Here is a 23564-nt window from a genome sequence, read left to right as displayed (position 1 = left end):
GACATGTTAAACTGCAACTGATTCATTACTTGGATGATGACTTCTCAACTCCAAGGACTTAATTTTTGTTAAACAGCTGTTTTTTCAACATCCTCTCAGTGTATAAAACCACTGAAACAGCAATGTGTGCAAGGTGCATTCTTTTTGCTCTCATTATTCATTGAATCTTTGCCATGACGATGCCATCTGTTTCATCTAGTCTAATTTAAATTATTGAGTAGGTGTGTGTTTTAACTGCATAACATATGCAACACCATTTATTTAGTCAATGGAGCTTGCAAAGAAAAGCGTCTGGACTTCTTTAAGTTGCTTGAAGACGTTTCACCTCACATCCGAGAAGCTTCTACAGTTCTAAGGTCAAATGGTGGAGAGTCCCAGATTTAAACCTAGTGGGAGTGACCCCCCCCCCCGCAGAGGGACAAAAGGACCCCCTGATGATCCTCTAATCGCCTGAGCCAAGGTGTGAAACTGGGTATGGGTCCCAATCAGTCAGGGTTTCGGGTGAGCTCATAGTGAAACCTGGCCCCACCTTATCATGCGAATTCCATTTATTTACTTTCCTTTTGTACTTTCCTTACACTTGGTTAGTGACTTTTGGTGGGATGTTGGGTGCAGTATTAAAAGACAGTGACTCACTTAAAGGTACCCTGCAAAGATTTTGGCTCATGGTAAAGTAATACATAACTATGTAATACGACACTGATGGTCGTGCTATCAGTGGGAGTTCCCATATTCTAGGTTTTTAACCAGTAGGTGAAATTATTTAGCTCTCACAGTGACTGCTGCTGAGGCTCATTGGGACCTGCACTAACTGAAAAGTTGGGTTCTGCTAATACTGTGTCATTCTGGCCTCTTTGAAACAAGCTCATAAACAGAGTGGGTTTGGTAAGAACTGCTGAACATAACTGGTGTTTGTTTTAAACACAACTCCACAGGGCACCTTAAACTGATTCCTTACTCCTTACATAGTGATGCTTGGTCAGAACCTTCTTCTTCTCTAATTCTAATAATGGGTGCACCATCTTATCTTCATTTTCAGTTGGATTTAAATGGACTAAACACCACAGGATTACATTTACCTTCAGGCTCATTATTGCCTGATCCATACATTGATGGACTCCGGGTAAACCGTACCAGGTGGCACTTTGCAAAAGCAACATTAAAGGGATATCCAGGGTGTCAAAATCTGAATCCATGTGGTCCTGACCAAACATCACTATGTGATGAGTTAGGGGTGAGAAAAGGTTGGTGTGTGCATTCATAGTGCAGACAGTGATTTTCACAATTTTAGACCAAGCCCATGCAAGTGTCAGGCACTGAGACAAATTCAAGTCTGAAACGCCGCTCCAAATATTTCCTGGCAATAAATCCATGGCGCAAGCTCACCTTCATGCACTGTTCCAGCTACTTTCCTCCTTTCACATCCTTCTCCTCATATTAGCAAAAACAGTAAAAAACAAAAAACAAAACACACTAGATAGTATATAAGCATTATTTTTTTTGGAAATGTCATCATAAAAATGCCAGTGCGCACGGATAGTTTGGCTTGAACATAATATAAACTATGACCTTTACAGTGGATACAACTGCACTTAAATACACTTTTTCCTGCCAATCAAATGTCTCCTACTCTGCTGTACTCATCCTGCACCATGTCAGCTTCAGTAATCATCCTCTCATTTGCATATAAAATCTATTTAACCTCAACAGTCATATACATTTATTCACAAATGTGCACAAAATACAAATATAGATTCATTTATGGATTCTCTCTAATTACTGAATGTCTGCCTCAGACATGTTCTTCCTTTTGTTGTTTTCAACATAAAATACAGAAGCAGCAGAAGTTTTTTTTTCATCCCCTTTTGACAGCTTCATCTGACCTCTGCAAGTGTCTGGAGTTCTGGTGTATTAGGCTCGTCCTGGCTCTTCCTCCTCCCAACACTATCATCTGATAAGGTGGCAGGAAATCCAGTCTAATCCCCACTGATCCACCCAAAGGTATGATAGAAGGTAGACACCACATGACTGATGCCAGGGAGCTGGCAAAATGAAGGGGCAGCTGAGGTTAGAGCAGCTGAGCATCCATGGAAAATGTAGTTATGTGAACAATGTCTGACTTTTTCACCCTTGTTGTCCAAAGTGTTGTAACAAAATAGAACTGTTTTGTTGGGATGTGCCCAACTGTGTTTCACATCATCCACACGGTACCATCTTTTCATCTCTCCGATTTGGCTCTCAGACTGGAAGATAACCTTCAAAGATTGTTTGGTGAAAAAAAATTAATTGATATGTTTTTCAAGAGTAATTTTGTCTTTTGTGGCTGTGTACAAAAGATTCTGAAAGAGCAGCGAGACTGAAGATGGGGATGATGATCTGTGATGCACATGCTTGTTTACAACATTTTTGAGGAGCAATCACAGACCTTGTTCACCTGATCTGTTGATGAAGCTGTGTGAATCTGAGGAAACTGTTGTGGAAATGTTGAGCATTTAAAGGCTTCTTCTGCTTATTCAGTGACCTCTGTATTTCTGAACCCCTGACTTTGAGGCACATTGTCTTTGGCACTTAAAATCTCAGACCCTTTCCTACTGAGTACACTGTAACCACAGAGGGGGGAAACTGAAATTGCTTGCACTGGATTGGCCTTTAACCAGGATTTTGTTTCAGTTTCTTACACACAGCTCTCGTCTTTGTCTCCCTGGCTTTTGTTCTGCCTGGATTTTTCCATCTCCTGCCCAGGAGAAGAGAACTCTTTTGCTCCACTGCTACAGTGCGCCACTCCATTTCCTAACTTCCCGATGTCTCCCAAAGGTAGCTGGGTGGAGCTGTAAGCCAGTGGGGGGATGGTGTTCACCAGTATAAGCTGAAGAGGTTTCTTCTCTGGCTGGTACTGGCAGCGAACGTATCGCAGAAACGCGGCGCGGTACGTCTTGTTGAATAACGTGTAGACCAGTGGGTTGACTGCAGAGGACAAGTAGCCTACCCAGACGAAAACATTCAGCAGACCTCCCATGACTCCCGGGTCACAAACGTCAGGTTCACACACCACCACCAGCACATTGGTGATGAAAAACGGGCACCACATAACCACAAAGAGAAAAAACACCACCCCAAGGACCTTTGAAGCCTTCTGCTCGTTGCTGATCGACTGCATGGTGCGGCGCCCAAAGAGAGAGCCAGATATGCTCCCGCGGGCACCACCCAGCCCGCCGGTGCTCCCTCTGCCTGTGGCGTCACGGCTTATCGATCGCCTGAGGAGTTTCTCGGAGGACAAAGATGTTTGTGGAAAGAAGCTCAAGGTGAAGGTAGTGCTCCATTTGGGCCGTGGGACCAGCTGGTCCAAGCAGAGGGTGGCTTCGTTCTGCAGGGCGTTGATGGTCAGGAAATAGGTGACGACCATGATGGTGAGGGGGATAAAGAAGGCCACGAAGGAGCCGACCAGCACGAAATTGTTATCTGTCAGCAGACAGCTGCCATCTTTGAAGACCTTGGAGTGGTCTCTGAGACCCAGCACAGGAATCGGCATTGAGATCCCTACAGAGAAAGACAACAGCAGAGACATGAGGAGAACATTACAATTAGATAACAACCTCTGTGATTCATGTAGATATTAGTGTTTGTGTCTGTACCAGAGGAGATTAGGGTCGGCTGGTGAGAGGAAACCTGGCTTTGTGCAGCAGTGGATGGATTTTCACATGAGTTTAAGTTTTATAGTCATAAATCAAAACTATTATCGGAGCACACTGATTTGCAGGCTTTATCTGTGTAAACAAGCAAAACTTTTTTGGCATAGAGACGCTGAAAAAAGTTCACGTCCCACAGCCCACGGTTTCTATCACTCATTAACAATAAAACAAAGATCCAAGTTACTTAACCTCCTAAGACCCAAACTCTTTCATGGCATGCATTTTAATTTTTTCTTTGCTATTTGTGTTGATTGGGACCTGATGAATGTAAAAACAAAGAATTACCAGATTTTTTGTTTTATTACCTAATTTTTATTTCTGAGACAAATGAGATCCACATATGAGGACATTGGTTTTAAATTTTGATAGAACAGTGGCAGTATAATGTCCTCGTAAGTGGATATCAGGCCCTTGTAGAGAAAAATTAAGTATTTTCATCCGGACATCCCAAAATGTGATCTCCACATATGTGGACGCCAGGTCCTAGGAGGTTAAAGCTCAGCTTTTTTTTTCCTTAAGAAAATGACATTTAACTTCACGTCATAGAACTACACCTGTGGTGGCTCCTTGTCTCACTCCAGGACCCTGCCCCACAGTTTGAAACCACTGATTTAGCAGAAGTACTGTATGCACACAGACAGTGTGTACATATATTTCACATATATTAAATCAAAGGTTTATGTAGTCAAATAATTATTTGTTAAGTAAAATATAGACTGAATGTATACCAATCGAACACACTTATTTGACCAGATTCCATTGACTTTAACATTTCACGTTGCAATTATGTAACAAAATTACATGGATTACATTTAAATGTAATCAAATTACTTTAAGTCAGATCTTTGAGCTTAAATATTTCTTTTGAGTGGAGCTCACCAGTCTGCTCTATTTCACCGCACGAACACAACAGTTGGACCGTATCTGTTCCCAAATAAAGGCGTCAAATTTTCCATTAAGTTTGCAGCTAAAATTTTTTTTCCATTTTTCTGTCTGTCACAGTGTGGGAGGAAAGTGCAGGTTTGCCTCCACCTTACTCCTGTGGGCTGAATCTGAGGTTTGACAGTGTTTCCTTCTCCCTCTGTGGCTGACAGTAGCAGTTCACCTTGCATACTTGCCCATTTTATTACCCGATATACATCGGCTTTAAAACGTTGAACGGTGAACTTCCTTTATTGTTTTGGGTTATTTGTTCTTTTTAATTGTCTGCAGGGGCTTTGGCAGTCACACGTTGTGATAAATGTAATAAGAAAATGTCTAAAAAAAGGTTTTGGATGATACTAGCAGGAACTGGGTAGAAGGAGATAAACTGAGCAATCTCCCGCACGCCATGTTCTCATTACCGGCTCATAACAAATAGAAGGAAAGTGACAGAAAGAGACAGAGATAGAGCGGGGAGAGGAGGAGGGCGAGATGGTTGGAGATGGACGGGCGCAGCGAAGGTAGACTGAAATTGTTGCTGCACATTAGGAGCAGGAGGGTCAAAGATGGATAATTCTCATTAAGTTTGGCTGGTTTGACAGAAAACTGGTTTCGGTGCTTCACTGTGAAGCTTTGCAGCCCTCATAAAAGAGATATTTACTCCCATCCCAGTCGGCCTTCGTCTTGCTTTATTCTCAAGAGAAAGATGGTGCAGAAATGATCAGCCAGTTAATCAGTTTATTGACAACAGTCATGCATGTATAATTTTGAAACGTGAAACAGAAACACCATGACAACAGTGTTTCTGGAACATAGAGGAACATACAGCTGCCTGCTTCAGGGAGCATGGGTGGGTGGACTGTCATCCTTCTACTTTAAAAGTACTGATGGTATTGTATTTAAAGCTGCAAATGCTGTAGTACAGTTTCAGAAGGTGCTCTGCATTACAAAACACAACAATGACAACAGCAAAATCAGTAAGATACATCATCTGGGAATTGTATTAAAGCAGCTGTAGTAACTTTGAGCTGTTGCTGGCTCTGTTGGTCCTCTAGAAAGCACAAAGGACTGTAAAAGATTTGGTGACAGTCCAAAGAGCTGTACATATTTCATGAGTGTTTATGTTTTATTTGTGTAAAATCTCAAATGAAAAAAAAATCTGTTTTTACAGCTGCTTCAGATACTAAAGTTTGTTTGTTTTTTGATTGGGAGAAATGTGAACAGCTTTGAAGATCTTTGAAGAGTGTGCAGTCTAATAGGCAGCTTTAGAGGTCGTGATAACCTGTGTGTGATTATGATAATAATACAACAGGACGTTGTGCCACTTTGCAGCCTTTTTGTCTCTTTCCACCTGGACTTTAATATGATGCTTTTGAATCCTTGTTTTGAACTTGTTACAATGTAATGTTGAAATTCTTGCAACGTCACTAAAACAACACTAAAACACTAAAAACAAAAGCTGACCAGTTATTTGGAAATATACTGTGGTGTAGTATTATATAATCAAATAAAGTTACTCATGTCCAGGTATTAACAAATTAATACCCATTATCCATTGCCTACTCCCATAAAAGTTTGGTTAATGAAAGTAAAGTAAGTAAGTAAATCTTGCTTCCATTATCTCACTTTTACTTCTCTACAAACATCTTAAAGTACGTTTAAAAAGAATAAAGACTATCTATATAAAATATGATACTGTTCTCTTAAAAGGAGTTTTGGACTCTCGTCATGTCTTATTGTGGTTGATTTTGATCTCTTTGCCATTTAATCTCTTCATATAATTTTTGTGCAGTTTAGGTTGAGTTTGTCAGAGTCTTTAACTTTTGGTCATTTCTGGCATGTCTTATTGCTTGATTAACCTTCTAATGAGAAACATTAAAGATGGATTTTACCCAGAGCCGCCCTGACACTTTGGGTCCAAGGCTCTTACGTAGCAGGCCTGTCCCTCCGTGACAAATGCAAACTCAGACACGCTCACAATGTTTGATTGAGAGCTGAAGAGTGCTTTTAGACTCGAGGCTCACAGACAAGCATGATATGGCATCTGCTGTGCTGTTATTAAACTCCATGGTGATAACATTCAGGCTAAATGTCGATGTACTATCAGGCTCCTCATTACAAAATTACATTTTGTAGGTGAGTAGAGGCTGTCTGCTGTGGATAAGTGGCTTTGTATGTTTTTAAAAAGCAGGTGATTAGGCACAGACGTATTTTTCATCCTTACTGTGGAGCGGTTAGGCAGCTGACGGACTGAAGGTGTCAGAGAAAAAGAAACACTGAAAAACAGAGCTGGATTCAAAGAGAAAGGAAATATCATTAGTAACTTTAAATTGCTGTCTGCTTCATATCCAGCCGATCAAACGTTATTTGTCGGGGTGACGGTGATACAAGTCCCTGGATTAATTTTGTTCTTCAGATAAGTCCCTCAAGCATCCATCACACAGAATCACAGAAATCAAAAGCTAGTTGTTGTTTTTTGTGTTTTTTGGCCTCTTTCTCTTGTCCCTGATGGCAAACTCAACACTGAGGACATGAAACAAATCGGACAGGAAATAATATATCAGAGGTGGAAAAGAAGATGAAAGACGATCAAGTGGGAGAAAACAGAGGGGAGGGAGACACAAAGGAGATGAAGAAGAAGAGAGAGATGATGGAGAATGCTTCAGTCTGGAAGTATAAATCAAGACATTTAGGAGAATCAGTGCAGCCTGAAATCTGATTGGAAAATGCTTCAAACAGCTGGTTTGTGCTTAGAACTCTGAAAGCAAAAAAAAGATGACTATAAGCTTTTTAGTGTACTGCATTCATCTGATAAAAGCAGTGATTTCTTTTAGTTCTCTGTACCTGCTTTAACTGTGAGGTGTGGAGGTGGACTGAGCTGTTAGATTAAGGAACAGGGGACTATTTTTCCTGCCAAGAAACAACTTTGCTTAGATGTGCATTAGGATTTATATGGGCCAACATAATTGATAAAAAGATTTTATAAGAAATTTGTCACTGGGGATTAGGAAACTGAGATCTGTAGAAATAGAAAGACACAAAGAAGCTTTCAGGAAACTTGCTTGGGGCACTTTCTTACGTGTTGTTATATTGTATAATATCTGTTTGGTGCAAATACACACAAAAAAGGAAAATTAGGTTAACAACATCATCAATTTACCAACAAAGAAGAGGGATTTAGGAAGCAGCGTGAACAGACTGCAAATACAGAAAAGACAAAATAGCACAAAATAAAAAAAAAATCTGTTTTTTCATTGCTTGAATTATTCCCATTAATAGCTGCTTACATAATATGAACATCATTATATGAATTAACAGATGCAGCCGCTTAAAATGGCTCATCCCTGACAGGACAATGATGGATGCCTGATGTAGTCCTGACCGATTACCGGCTGATAGATGAGCGTAATATCAATTTAAAAACCACCACTAAACCACCACTAAATAACAGGAAGGAAAACCTTAAATTTATGGAAGTCACATAGTAGTAGACTGCATTTATTGTAAACAACAATTTAGGCTCAATAAAAAATGAAGTTCTACCAGTCTCAGAAATGAACTCCACATCTGGTTTGGGATCTATGAGGAGGCTTGTGTGCAAGAATATTATTTTTCTGTATTTAATTTACTTTTAAATTGTATCTATGAATGAGGAACTGTTTACTGGAAATAGTTTTGGTGATTTGCACAGTAAAATGGTAAATGGCCTGCATTTGTATAGCGCTTTTCTAGTCCCTAAGGACCCCAAAGCGCTTTACACGACCAGTTATCCACCCATTCACACACTGGTGATGGCAAGCTACATTGTAGCCACAGCCACCCTGGGGCGCACTGACAGAGGCGAGTAAATGTTTGAATGGTCAAACTAACTGTAAAGTTTTATCCATTTGATTTAAGGGTTTTTTAAAAAATATTTTAATGGGTGTAGAGGTTCACAATGAAAGTTATTGCAGAATGTGAAATTCATTTCAGTTTTATTTATATAGCATCAAATCAAAACAGTGGGCTCAATGCTTTATGTTATTAGGCAAAGACCGTACAATAATACAGAGAAAATCATCTATAGCTGACAGTCCAAGTCAAAGGTTTTTTTGAAGAATGCGGCATTTCTTGGTTACACTCTGCAGTTGAGTGAAAGGGGTGTGTTTATAGTGGAAAGCAGATACGCCCCAAGGAATGAAGGGGAGAATCCCTGTTGGCTGACTGTTGGCTGACCTCTGGTTAAAGCCGGCAACTTTGAATGGCAGTATCTATTGTTGATGAGACGTCAAAAGGACCACAGATGAAACTACAGGAATACTACAATCAGAACTGAAAGAGCTGAAGAAATGTAGCAGATTTACAACCATTTAATAACTTGCATGCATTTTATCTCTATTATTTGATACCAGATGTTCCACAAACTTGTGTTGTAGGATAATATATTTTGAATTATGATAGCATATTTATCTTCACTCAATGCTTGGGTAAATTTACAAGGATAAGCTCTAACTCCAGTCAACATGCAGCTGTTTTTGAAACACCTGCTTGTTCATCTAAGTAGGGAATCATAAGATAAGATAAGACTTTATTGATCCTACGATGGAGAAATTTTTGCATTGAAAAACAAATTAAGTGCAGTGCATACAATCCTGCAGATGCAGGTCAGGAGCTGCAGTCTATGTTCATATCATGAGAATGTAGAGAATGTGATCTGAGTGAACTCGGTGAATTTTCTACTGTTTTTGTGTGTTTACAAAGCAGTCCATAGAGCTGCAGTTCTACAGATGGAAAAAACTTTTGTTAGTTTTCTGTCTGGAGCTGAAAGAAAGGCTACTGTAGCACACATTCAGCCTCGAGGCAAATGGGCTACTAAGGAAGATATTGGGTTTCTCTTCTCTTGTGAAAATGATCAACCTTCAGAGAGCTGAATTCAAAGACACTCACACAACCTTTTTACTGCTGGTTTGTTTGATCTGTGAGTCTTGATTTGTTTGCCATAGAGGTTTGCAGATGTGTCGTCCGTTTGAGCTGTTTGTGTCTGTTTTTGGCTAAAGTGCTGCTATGAGATGATTCAAATGGAGAAAATCCAGTGCTCTGCTCTATCAGAGCCACTGAGGATATAGTGATGAATATGAAATCAGTGATTCATCACTGGTGATAGTCAAATCCATGAGTAGTATCAGTAGTCATTACCACATTATTACAAGAGTACTCATGGGCCAGACCTCACCCATCTTTATACTTGGCCTTAATTTTGGTCTGAAATACACAGTTAAAATAAATTTTGATCACACTATCCACAATAGAGTCAAAAGTACTTTAATGTGTAGTTTTACTGTAGGCATCTCATGAACATACACTCACACACACATTCAAATCAAAAGGACATGACATTTCTTTCCTTTGTTATTTTGGACTTCTTAAGAAATTTTCTTCAGTTTGAGAAATTTCAAGAAAGTTGTGATCCTGAAGTTAACCCAGAACCAACTAGTGCAATAAATGCTGTTTCTGGGCCAAAGAAGAAGATCAGGTTCTCAATCATATAAAAGAGGAGTAGAGGAAATAGATTGTAAACCTATACGAATATAGATATTATCTTGAGACTGAAAAATAATGCAACCACAACCACATGAGGGTTTTTTTCTTCCTGCCAGCCGTCAGCTCTGTGTTGTAGCCAGCAGACTCTGTTAGTTAGATGAGGGTTTGTTCACATCACAGCAGCCGCTCTAGATGGATTAGAGTCTTATTTCCTGCTGTAAATATGTTGACATTCAGTACTGGAAGACACCAGGATGACAAGTGGCTACAAAATTGGCAAACATGTCGTGGTGACAAAGGCTCTGGTCTTTGCTGTTGGCTTTAATTAGTCAATTTTTCACAAAGAGTTGGCAGCATCCAAGTCATGTTATTCTTCTGTTAAATCCATTTTAATTCTGACCTTTGAATGGGCCTGTTTTCTATCTTCATGCACGGGACTGTGCCATTCATGTCTCCAGACGTGAATGTTTATTTTGGATCTTTCTGCAGCGCCCTGGATAATCTCTTTTTAATGAAATTAATTTTACTATTGGTACAGCAAGCTGCAATATGACAAAGACAACAGTAAACTGCACTTAAAGGAAAAGTTGAAGGGTATGGAGGAAGTATACTGAGGCTTTTCCCTTTCAAACTGAGAATGAGATAAATATCACTTATTTGAGCTTAGTGTAAGTCTAAGTTCTTGGGTAATGTTTTCATGAATGTTACAAAAACGAAAATTTGAAAATTCTATTGTTTTCTATTTAACAGATGAAAGGTTTTCAGGTTCTCCACAGTTCAGTGATTGCTTTGTCCCAGTTCTTTTGCAGCAGGTTTTGAAATTTGACAAAATTAACATGAGTAAAGCTCACTGATTAAACAAAGATGCATATGTCCTGTTTTGGTGAAATTATGCAAACTGTAGGCTCAGTTTTTTGTTCTTAGATAAAAAGAGAAGGACCCGGTGTGGTCTTCTGCTGTTGTGCATTGAGAGATGCTCTTCCAAACAACAAGTGGTTATTTGAATTACTTTTGCCTTCCTGTCAGCCCAAATTCTCCTCTGAGCTCTGGTAACAATAGGGCATTTGTGCCAAGACAACTGCCTCTCACAGGATATTTTCTTTATTAGGCCAGTCTGTGTGAACCCTACGGATGATTGTGTGGGAAACTTTCAGTAGCTCAACAGTTTCTGAAACAATTTATGACATTCTTAAGTAACTCTGAATTCCACAATCAGAGTCACCTAAATCCCCTCTGTTCCCCTATTCTGATGCTCTGCCTGATCCTAACCATCTATATGCAATTAGTTTGTGCCAAGTTGCTGAGCACTTGGACACTAGCAACTGTTTATAAGTGATGTAAATGTTTTGCATTTAACTGTATGTTGTTTACTTGAAATGCAGTCTCTTCCGCTCACTCTGAAGCTTTCTGCCTCGTGATCATTTATTCACATAATATCAGGTAAGAGCCCCAGCAGGAGGTAAAGCAGCAAAAACAAAAGAAGACTTCAGTACTGAGTGACGCAGATGTCGTCTCTCTGACTTCACTGAGCGGAAAAGTGAAAACAAGCCTCTCAGGAAATGGTCTGTAATAAATGTGGTTTGTGTCAAAACTTGTTTCCACCCCAGTGAATCAATATTTGTGGTGTTCATGCTTAACAGGCAATGCTAGAAATTCATGAGTCTTTAAAGATGTTTGTCCCACACAAGCAGATGGAGTCTCACTTTTACGAATGTCTCACACATCAACTGCTGTCACAAGGAGATACATCTGGCCCGTTTCCAACATCCCTGTCTCATTTCTCCTTTCTGTTTTGTCACCTAACACTTTCTTCTAAACATTTCTCCTCTTTGATATAATCTCCACTTTCATTATAATAGCCATGTTACAGACTGTGGCACCTAAATTGTTTGTTATTGCACAAATCTTTTTATAATTGCATTTTGTTAACTTTTGACTGTTTTTGTTTTATACCTTGTAAAGCACTTTGTGATCTTTTATCTAGAAATGTGCTATATAAATAAAATTTTACTTTTTACTTACTTACAAACAATGTGCTGATTGTTATGCAGTAGCTCATCTGCATAAGGTAACCTGCTTATACATCATATCAATACTCTTTCTATCCAGTTTTCAGGTGCATTTTGAGTTCAAACCCTGATGCTGAGATTCTGAAAGTATTTTCATTTCAAATTCTAATAATCTTTCAGGCTTGGTTAAATACAGTGTTTTGACAAAGTACAATGAAATCAGACTGAGTGAATATATTATGCTCGTGAACCATGTAAGTGACACATAAAGGGAAGCTTCCCCTTCTCCCTGGCAAGCTTAGCAGCTGACCCACATAGCCCATATTGCTTGGGTAGCCATTCACAGACAGAAAATGAAATGTTAGACAAACATAAATTAGAACACTAGGCACTTTGTTCTAAAAGGTTCTGATTCCGCTTCAAGATACTCTCTGGTATAAATAGATAACTATGCACTCATAAAATAGAGCTTGAATAATTTTACCTTATATAAGGAATTTCCCAAGCAAAATATATGTAGCGCTGTACAAATGTTTTAAACCACCCCTGATTTAGGCCATGACTGAGTGTCCCACTGTGTGTTTTTCTAACCAGATGATGCTTTTATTGGATTGGCAGCGCGTTTGGGATTATTGTCATGGTGAAAAATGAAGCCGATTCCAAACAAACACTTTGCAGACAGTATTGCATGGTGGATCTGGCAGTACTTCTCTGCACTTGTAATTCTATCAATTTTAACAAGATGTCCAACACCACTGGCTGAAAGTCAGTCCCAAATTATGACAGAGCTTCGAGGTGTTTTACAGATGGCTGTAGATGCTCAGTGTTGTACCTCTCTCCTCCCAGTGTTGGGAAGGTTACTTTTAAAATGTATTCCATTACAGATTACAGAATACATGCCCCAAAATGTATTCTGTAACGTATTCCGTTACGTTACTCGATGAGAGTAACGTATTCTGAATACTTTGGATTACTTAATATGTTATCATGCTTTTTACAACTACATGAATCCACTATTGCTGTGATTTATTACTGTTACTGAAGGTCTGCGGCTCCGAACTGTAGTAAAGGGACCTCTGACTAATACGGCGGGTTCTGTGTCGGGCTCATAGCCGAAAACTAGCTTTACGAACACAGTGTACAGTCGAGTCTTAATAGCTTACTTACAACTGGGCTCATCAGGCACTCTTCTTGGCTGCAGTGGTTATTATTATATTTACATGCTTCCAGCTCCCGTTTTTGCTCGATGACAGCTCCTAGTTTTCCACTCCCCTTTTTCTCCCTCCCTCGCTCACAGACACATAACGGGTATGGCAGTCCATTCTCCCTGCAGCACGGACTACACTGCCCATGAGGCTACATTCGTTAGAGCTATGCTTGTAGCGTTCTGCCTGTTAGCTTAGCACAACAACAACAAAAAGGCGCTCTCTCACCCAGGAAACACGGAGAGAGAGAGCGTCACCCAGTAACCATGGCAACCGTAACCGTGCCACCTGGAACAACAGAACGTAGCTGTCAAACAAAACCCAAGCAGTCCTGACCCGCGACAATATGAAACAGGAAAGTACCGCCGTGTAATCCATTTATTTCAACAAAGTAACTGTATTCTAAATACCACCTTTTTAAACGGTAACTGTAACGGAATACAGTTACTCATATTTTGTATTTTAAATACGTAACGGCGGTACATGTATTCCGTTACTCCCCAACACTGTCTCCTCCTCTCTCCTCTGTACATAATACTGATGCATTTATTATTAAGGTCTTTTACATCAAGCAGGAACGATTATGTGGTGATTCAGTTTTAACATTTACTCTTCAAAAAAACTGTTCATGCCTATGGCTGCTCTCAGGATTAAGTCAGCACAGCGACTTCACCACATGCAGGGGTCTGCGTCAAAATAACACATCTAAAAAATCTAAAAATTAAAAAAATCAGGTCCTCATTTTTATAACAATGGCAACATTTATCTACAAGTTTTTATGATGTTTTCAGAGAACACTTGAAGGATGTTTATAATTTTTAGTTTATCATTTGCCACATTCTAAAATCCTTTTCAGGGTGCTTTTGAGGTCTGTGTGTGTGTGGTTTGTGAGTGCAGCGTAACGCATCTGTAAAGAAATACATGAACATTTCAGTTATGTAACTCTAGAGATGTTCTCACTATCTCACACACTTGCACATCATCAGCATGCATTCATGCATGTCAGTGTGAGCATCTACACCCTCCTATCCTCCTCTGTGCAGGAATGTGTAAGTCCTGATGCTAGGTCCAATCAGATCAGACTATAACCTCGGCTCACTGCAGTAGCTTGAGCAGGTGTGAGTTAACAACAACCACAACACTCCGACAAGGAAGCCACCGGGCTCCGCTCTCCTCCTTTCTCAGACAAACTCAATCCCTAGGAGGCGCCGAGGCGGGGTAGTGTGCCACTGAGGCGTGTTCGGGGTGCTCCAATGTGCCTGAAGGCAGGACTGGCTGCCTGCCCCATTGACATCGCATTATTCAACTCATCGTGATGTTGACTCTGTGGATCCTCCGCTTAGTTGGTAGGTTTTAGCCCTGAGGTTTTTGCATGCATAGTATATTACACATAAAAGTTCTAAGCACTTACAGGAGGCTTTCAAATATACTGCAGGGAACAGTTTCTATTTATCAAATAATACTTAAATGCTGTGATCTCTTTCCTCACATTTCCTCACATATGTTGGATTGCTGGCTGCACTTGTGTAATTAAACCGATTTGTTTAAACAATTTATAGTGCATTTCACATTTTGTCTTGCATACTGCCTGCTGGTCACGTGTCTGTGGCTTTTAGAGCAAACTTAATGCAAAGGCCGTTCCTGTTCCTGTTTTCTGTATAGCATGGCATTTCCAGCATTTTGTGGCAACATTTTTCCACTGTAGCAGGCGTCATTCTAAACAAACTATATATTATTAGTGTAGCCATAATCTTTAGTCACATGTCGATTGTTTCCCTGCATCTCGACATTTTCACATACTGACCGATTCATCAGCAGCAGCTTCATTTTAGTTAACAAACTGAAAAGTTCATTGAAGATCAGGGAGTTGAGTTCTTAACCCAGTGTCAGTGCAGTTTAAAATGTTAATTAGAAAAACCATGTTGAAGAAAGAGTCAGTGTAGGTCTCTTAAAAGGAACCAAGAACATCGAAACTGAGCGCTATTAAAGAGCATACTTGTCACGGACCCGGCTCTGGAGGACTCGGGGGGTCCGTGAGCAGGAGGATTATTACTATTATTATTATTATTATTATTATTATTATTATTATTATTATTATTATTATTGTTGTTGTTGTTGTTGTTATTATTATTAGTGTTGTTGTTATTTGGGGATGTGTTTTTCTGCACAATGCTGTGTTCGGGTTTCCACTCATATGTAGAGGCAGGGTGTGTACATGTGTGGCTGGAGGATGGAGAACAGCCACATGCAGGCCTGATGGGTGTGGCCCTGCAGAAGGACTGGCCACACCTGAAGTTCCTGCCACACACCTGTTGGTGATCAGGGCTCGTCGGGGGAGCTACTTAGGAGAGTGTTGGAGCTCCCACCGGCGCGGGATCATTAAGCTGTGATGAAACTCTCACATGAGGATGGCCCCAAGAAAGAGCAAGAGTTCCCTCTGCTGCAGGGGATTAATGCTTCCCAGAGTCCCAGGAGCAGATTATATTAACTATTTAGAGACATTAACCTGTTAACATCCACCTTCTATGGACTTTCCAGGAACGTGTTCTAGCTCCTTTAGTGATTCTTGATTAGCATGTGCTGAAAATGCAGCTTTGGCGTAATTCCTCTTAGAGTGCTGTAGGTAACCTGATGGGTGTCCATTAATACTCTCAATTGCTTTTTCAACAAGGAGTGAAGGAGAGAGCCCTCCAACCACAGGGCAAACAAAGAGACGTAGAGCCACAAACTCTCCCATCTACACCCTTCAGGCTTGCTTTTGGACTGTTGGACTGTTGAGATAAACTTTGAATTTACTATATTTATTGGAGATAATATATTGGAATTTCAGGAGCAGGACCACGCCTCCAAACACGCTCCTTCCGGTTCTCATCTAAATAGGTTCCCCCAGTTCTACAAGCTGATCATTCTTGTTTACGTGGCCTCCCGCCCTCCTTGTTCTCTATTCTTTAACTTCTTCACTTCTATTTAGTACACGGGGATCTGCCAGGCCCAGGAACCATCGCCAGTCCCCTTCGATGCCTTCCCCAAACTGTAGCTCAATTCATGTCAAAGCATTCATTTTTACCTGTCAAACCTAAAATGAGGACGTGAGCCCAGCTAGTGAAATTACACTCTGGTGCTACCAACACAATGGGTAGTTATTCCTGTTATACTTTGAGGTCTGCTGCCTGGGGTGCATGGCATATTGTAAGTCTTGTTTTGAGTCTGTGCATTCACAAAAAACAGGGAGGCACTCAAACATTGGCGTGGACTCTTGCGCTCATGGTCTGATGATGAACTTTATGTTAGTTGGACCGAAGCAGACCTTAGCATGTGGACAAAAGTATAATTAAAGCTTTAGTCAGTGCACCTGGGGGGCACCGACACGGGAAAAGGAGAAAAGTCCACACAAAAAGACCCCGGGTGACCAGTAAATTTAACCCATGCAACAGTGCTAACCACCATCATGCTCACTGGTGGATGTTAAGATATTAAGTAAGAGGCAAACTGTTTTAGCCAGGAAATACAACTAATGGAAATAACCAGCGGCCTGAAGAGATGTGAGGTGATAGTTTAAATGAGGATGTTTGGAAAGACAAGTTTGTTCTCCAGCTAAAACTAATCACGGGCAGAACTGTTCCTGCATGCGTGAAATAACCGAGAGTAATGAAGAAAAGTTCTTTCTGATTTTTCAGGGTGATTTTAAAGTCATTCTCTATGCGTTTCTGTTGAGTTTACACCTCAGTTTTTTGGTTACATTTGTTTTTAGTTGTTTGTGTGTCTGTGGTCCTTTTTGCATCTTGTGTTCACACTGTATCTGTTTTGTAAATTGTATCTGTTTTGTAAATATATCTGTCCATTTTAAGTAGATTTAGTCCTTTATTTAGGTTTTTTCTGCTGTAATGTTTCACTTAAATTGTCATTTTATGGTATTTTTCTGCATGCATGTTCATACAGTGATGTCGCACACACACAGTCACACAACAAAGAATGTGAATATGTGGACAAAAGTCTTCATTAGTGGACAATCAGGTGTACCTCCTTAGCAACATTTGTACACTGCTTCTTTGTTTTACTTTTTTTTTTAAAATAGAATTTCTTTTTAACAATTAGGCTTTTTTTTTCTTCTTCTTTGGTTGGTTTTGTGTTTTTGCATTATTTGGCATTTGTTATTACTGAGTTACATTGTGCTACTAAATTACACTGACAATGTGTAGGCTTAAGAAAAATGAATAATATACACAAAATAACTACTGGAGAGATGCGGCACAGGAAGAAGAGTGGGCCATCCACTAATTAACCGGTCAACATCTACTTAGCTTTTCCTTTTCAAACCGAGCTACTGAGCTTCAGTCAGCTGATTTTAATTAATGTGCAGCGAGGTGAAAACTGGTGGTGCATCTACAATTTCTGAGTAGTGGAGATATGAACATTTATTTTATTTTTATTGCAATAAAACACACACATGCGCTCACTCAATCAGCTCACAGTAATGGCTGATTGTAAGCAGAGTCATGTGTGGTATCAGATTAGAAAAGGACCTCAGTGGTATTGCACATCACTACCATTAAATGTATAACAGCACACTTATAGCAGTCAAACTTAACTCCACCTGAAACTGGATCTTATGGAAATTACTTACCTGCGTCAGTTTATTTGGAGTATACAGTAAATGATGAGTGAATCTTAGCTTTCGTGCTGTGGAGCTGGGCTAGGATGGAAGGCTAAATTATTAGTCAGCTACTGTGGCATGAGTCAGTCATTAGCAGCCACGGTGCAGAAGGACAGAGTTAATGAAGTGGAGCCAACAGGATGCAAACACGGAACTCAGGGTCATTCGGGAGTTCGGAGGCATTAGGGGAGGCTGACAGCTCTAAATAAATCAGTGTCTTTGCTTTTGGTCAATAAAGTTTGGAGACAATATAATGACTGAACAAAATGTTATTTGGTTTAATGGACAAAGCATTTGGAGGGAAGTTGTCTCTTGTTTCAGTTTTCCAATAAATAAATGTTTTTTATGGTTGTTTTTGCTTCTTTAATTCTTTTCTCCACCCCACCTCCTTCATCAAATGTGAAGGCTGCTATTGAATTCATTCATTCACAATCATTTCTTTGAACTGTTTAATTTGACTCATTATGATGGTCCTGTCATAGCAACAGACTTTGTCAATTTATTATAATTTCAGTGCTGAATTGTGTATTTCTCAACAACACACTGTAACAATATTAAATTGTTGTAATCCACCTTTTCCCGTCTTACAACCCCCTTTTGCCTCCTCAGCCATCAAAGGAAGGACGTTCACTCCTTTGAACTCCTTTCTCATTTTTTCTTTATCTGTGAATGTTGTGAGGCCTTTAACACCTTTAGATTTGCTATTATACAAACAACTGTGGCTAGTTTCTTCCACCGAAATAAATCACTTCTTGAATTTGATTGCAACTACTTGACCAACAATGAATCAAACTGCAAGGAAGGTTCTTTTATAGATGAGCATAAAGGTGTACAGATTCCCTTTAGATCGCTTCGCTAGCCTTGAAACAAATATCTGGACACCTAAGCCTTATTTGAAAATGTACAAATGTCAAATCAAATGTATTTGAATAAAAGACAGCAAAAAGTTACAAAAAGGAAGTTTGTCAGATTTTAAATCACACCCAACATTAGCTTTTAGCATCACAGTTACAGTTTTGTCTTATCCTTTAGCTAGCAGGAGTGCTTTTATCACCTGGGCCTGGAAGCATCAGTACCCTTCAGTTCATCCGCACTACAGCATCAAGAAACTGACGTCTTTCATCATAGAATCCCATAGGATGCTTTTATGATGCTTTGGCTTGCATGCACTTTTCTTTTAACGTCTCTCCACTGATTTGTCTTCGTGTTTAGGTTTAGCTCATGACACAATCATCGGCTTGTGCCTGATGAGTTAGTGTTTAAGTGACCATTTACTTTGTATATCTTCACCTTTTTTTCCCCGAAGTTCCAGAGTCCAAATTTGTGGCCTCTCCAAGCTGCACGTTTTACCATCCAGAGCAGCATCTTTGAAATCATCTGAAAGACCTGATTAATTCATATTAAGGCTGTTAAGGAGTTAACTATTAAGAGTTAACTACAGGAAATGTCTTTATGTCTTTTAATGCCAAATGTCTTTTAGACACCATGCCAGTTAAAGTGTTCAAGGATACCGAAGCACTAATTAACACACCTACATTAGATCTGACCTTTATTAAATGGCTATGCACCAGTCTTTCTAAGCTGCTGATTGAAGTTGATTAGAAACCCTTCTACTGATCCAGGCGACGTAACAAACTGCAGACCTGGGACCAAACTAGCATTCATAATCCTTCAAACTATGTAACTATGTTTTTATTTGAAAGATTCACAGAAACAGCACTGGGGAAAGTCGTCATAAGAGAGGCTGGATAAATGCTACTGGCATTAAAGCAATGGTTAAAACATATTATACAGAATGCAGTTTTTTCACTGACTCTTCCTGACACTTGGAGCTGGAATTCCACAGAGTTACAGCATGTGCTAAAAACAACACTTTTTACACTGTTAATTAGGTGGGACCTTAATAACACATCTGTATCTCCCGGCTACGACTACAATATATGTAATATATTTCAAGTTCTCGTTGTGATGAAAAGTTTTTTCTTTATATACAGACTGTGGTATAGATGCAACTAGACCCTGAGATCACTGAAATAAATTAGACGAAGATAAAAATGGTCTTTTTGTCATTCTTTAAAAGCAGTACACCATGCTTTTTGTATAAAAAGCGGGATAATAACCAAAACCATTAATGCATTCGTAGTGCGGTTTCCTCCAGTGCCCTTTACCTCTACCATTAGAAAGTCTAATGTCTTTCACGCTGATGCTTGTATTGTGCTTATTTGAGGCTGAGATGCTTCATTAAAGCTCATCGAGATCTTTCCTCTTACCTTTTTTTGTTTAACTGTGTGTTGAAGATTGGACTGATGTGTTTGTATGTCACATTTCTTTGTGGATGTTGTGTTTACTGACAGTAGTATTTTGAGGAAAAAAGATCTTATCAGTGATTTTTGCTGCATCTGTCACAGCTACAAGGTCAGAAAATGGTCAGAGCTAACCTGACCTGTAGAGAGTCAACCACGCTGACACATGAATAAAAAAGTATCACATTATTGTCAGGGCTGTGTGCGCGAGCTGGTTGGAAACTCTGGCTGACATTGGTGCTTTTTTTAAAAATGTAATTATATCCAGGCGCGGGGTTGTCCACATCAAATATTATCTATGCACGGGTCACGCAAACCATACGTTAGTAATGCTTTCTGTGTGAGATGTCTGAGAAAAAAAAGTAATTTTGTTTTATGTGGGAGGGTTTTACTCAGCGGCGCAGAAACTTGTCGGATTCTGCCTTAAAAAGCTCCTCACCCACCCGCCCGTGTGGGTTAGCTCTGACCTCCAGATGATGAAATATTAATATTATATTTTCTAAATTGTCCCTGTATTTAAAGAACATAATGTGTGAGTAATTTCCATTTTCATAACTAACATAAAAGCACAAGAGGGTAACACAGGTCGGACATTATTTTCTTTTAACTAAGCACCATGCTGATTTCTAATCTTGATTTTTAGACTTAATCAGTATTACATTCACAATCAGAATTTCTTTCAGGGAAAACTTTTTTCCCTGGTTTGTTTCGGTGTTGCAGTTCTTACCCTCCCTAAAGGTCCAAACTCACTCACGGATTAATTTGGCTGAAGCCAACATAATGAATTTATTATAATTGAGTTCATTTAGTAAACAAGGTCAATGAGATGCAAACGTTGCAAAAGGTTTCTGTAAGTAACTCTGTGAAAACGTCACTAACTCTTTGGGATCTTCTGGTTCTTCTTGTTCTGATCACCCCAAAGTGTTGGCAATCAGTAGGACTGGCACTGAGCAGTGCTGATTTTCTAACCCTGGAATATTTCTAACATTTTGAGTTATTTTCCAGTGTTAGAAAATCAGCACTGCTCAGTGTTAGCCATTGTTAATCTTCAAAACTGATTAGGTTACTTTTAAACATATAACACTGTCAAAAGTGTTAATTTAACACTCAACAGTGTTGTATTTAACACTCAGAGGTGTGGACCCATATAGACACTCTCCAATGTTAATTTAACACTGGAGATTTTGCTGTGAGGGACAGAAAAACTGAAGCAGAAAAAGTGCAACTTCACATGATGTTTTTGCACACTGCCGGTTACATGCAATCACGTGAAGCTGAGATCCTTGATTTCATCTTTATGTTTCTTGTTTTTCTTAGTAAATAATTAAAGCTAATATGCACTCCCATCCCACCACTACTATGGTTGCAGGTCTTTGACTACGGTCCCATCATTACATTTCCTGCTCATCTATGTCCATTGAACTGAACAGCTGGAGACCAGCCAGACTAGCAGAAACAAGACTTGATTGTTCCCCGTCCTTTCCAAAAAATTATATGAAGCCATAAACGTCTTGTGGAAAATTGCATCTTATGAGGAGCTGGCTGCAATGCTTTTGATGAATAGGATTGTACTCTTTTTATTCCTCTTCACTATATTCTCTCTTAAGTAACTTCGGTTTAGCTGTTTATGAACTCAGAGAACTTTAATTTCTGCTGTTTTATCCAAGTAAATCATAGCAAAAGAATCCTGGCCTTTATTAGAGATCCGATATTTACAAAGAGCACATGTCAAATAAAATACAGCACTGATGTACTGCCTCAACCCTTGTGTCAAATCAAACACCAAATTGTCCTCTAAGTTTAGTTTACATGATGAGTTCAACAGTAAATTATTGAAAAATTAGCAAATATTTGAGTGAATATTTAATTTTTTATGTAAATCTGGTGAAGACAGTGTTGTTAATATATAGTATAGTCACATGATAAAGAAATCACATATTTTCTAGACTTATGGGCAGCAACAGTTGCTTCTCTAAGGTTGGTGATGTATTTCCTCTTTGACATTGTTTTAACAGCGAAAACTATATTTTTATAGATGTGCTCATATTTGCTGATGATCAGTTAATCCAGTAATTTGATTAGCAGGACATGGCTGCTACGTACCTTGTTATTTCCTGTGGAAGTAGTAAGGATGGAATTCGTTTTTCAAACATTGCTTCTGCATTTTGACTTCATTTTTGGTCAATAAAAAAAGACCTTCTTGCTTTGCTGTTCATTTTTATGTAAGTAGTTTTAAGACCTGCTAAATATACGGTCATTTTTATGATGCTCTTACACATAACATCTTAGAATTAAGAGAGGCAACATTTTACATGTACATGGCTACATTTTTACAGAGACTTCTTTTAATTTCAGCAGCATAAACAATAAAGTAAAAGAATCCTGAACTGAAATAATAGATGTAAAATATGTAGACCAAGGCTTCTGCGAGTGATTTAGGTTTGGTGTAGTTCCACTGTTTTAAAACCTCAGTGTACTGACTTATTCCCATTACTGTTTCGACAGTGTGGCTGGGAAACTTTGGGGGAAATGGTTCTTAGCCTCAAGAAGCACATTATCCTCATTTCACCTTTTCTATACTTTAATGAAGTCAATAAAAGTGACTCCTTGTATAAATGCTGCTTTAGGCAAGCCACACAAGACTGCCCACAGTCTATGAAAACAGAATAAGATACAAAGTGAACTTAAATGTTCAATTAATTGCCTTTGAAATCAAGCACAAAGCAGAGGTTTCAAAAACCCTCTCTCGCTCTGACAGGAGCCGGGCCTGAATCCTCTGTAGATACTGGTAAGGACCACACCTTGATGACCTAGTAGATGACTATATACATGGTTAGACCCCAGTCATATAAAGAGGCCAACTACCAGTTGCAAAGGAAAAGTGTAAATTCTACAATGCAAGTAGTTGCTGTCAGTCCCTAATGAGAAACTGGTTACAAAGAAATACACAGTGTTGCACTGACAACCTCTTTGCAATCAATTTGGTCTGTAGCAGGTTGCTGTGGTTGCCAGTAGTTTTTGTGTTTCCCTGCAAACACTAACAAACTACTCAAGAGCTGTACTGAAACTGTGAAATGTGTGATGTAAATCAGAAACAACATGCCTTCAAAGTAAAAGATGTTCCTTTGCAAATGAGTTAATTGCAGACAAAATGTTTACTTGTAAACAGTCTCTCTTTCTTTATTGCATCACAGATTTTTTTTTAAGTCTCACTACAGCTCAAAGAATGATTGGCTAGTGCATCTTTCATGCAAACTGAGAGT

The 23564-nt window shown here is 39.3% G+C and overlaps 1 protein-coding gene across 1 annotated transcript in view; it reads right to left on the bottom strand.

The window, feature by feature from the left end:
- Positions 1–468: 468 nt before the first annotated feature.
- htr2aa (5-hydroxytryptamine (serotonin) receptor 2A, genome duplicate a) overlaps positions 469–23564 on the bottom strand; it is a 98050-nt gene continuing 74954 nt past the window's right edge. The window contains exon 3 of the mRNA XM_005946078.3: positions 469–3537. Within this exon, the coding sequence (XP_005946140.1) occupies positions 2675–3537 (863 nt within the window). The 3' untranslated portion in view covers positions 469–2674. The remainder of the gene's footprint in view (positions 3538–23564) is intronic.

Source organism: Haplochromis burtoni, unplaced genomic scaffold (assembly GCF_018398535.1).
Source record: "Haplochromis burtoni strain Fernald_Lab_line unplaced genomic scaffold, NCSU_Asbu1 Contig_467, whole genome shotgun sequence".
In the NCBI taxonomy this organism is placed as follows: Eukaryota; Metazoa; Chordata; class Actinopteri; order Cichliformes; family Cichlidae; genus Haplochromis; species Haplochromis burtoni.
Note: the sequence above shows the minus strand (reverse complement) of the source record. Positions and strands in the feature narration are given on the sequence as shown.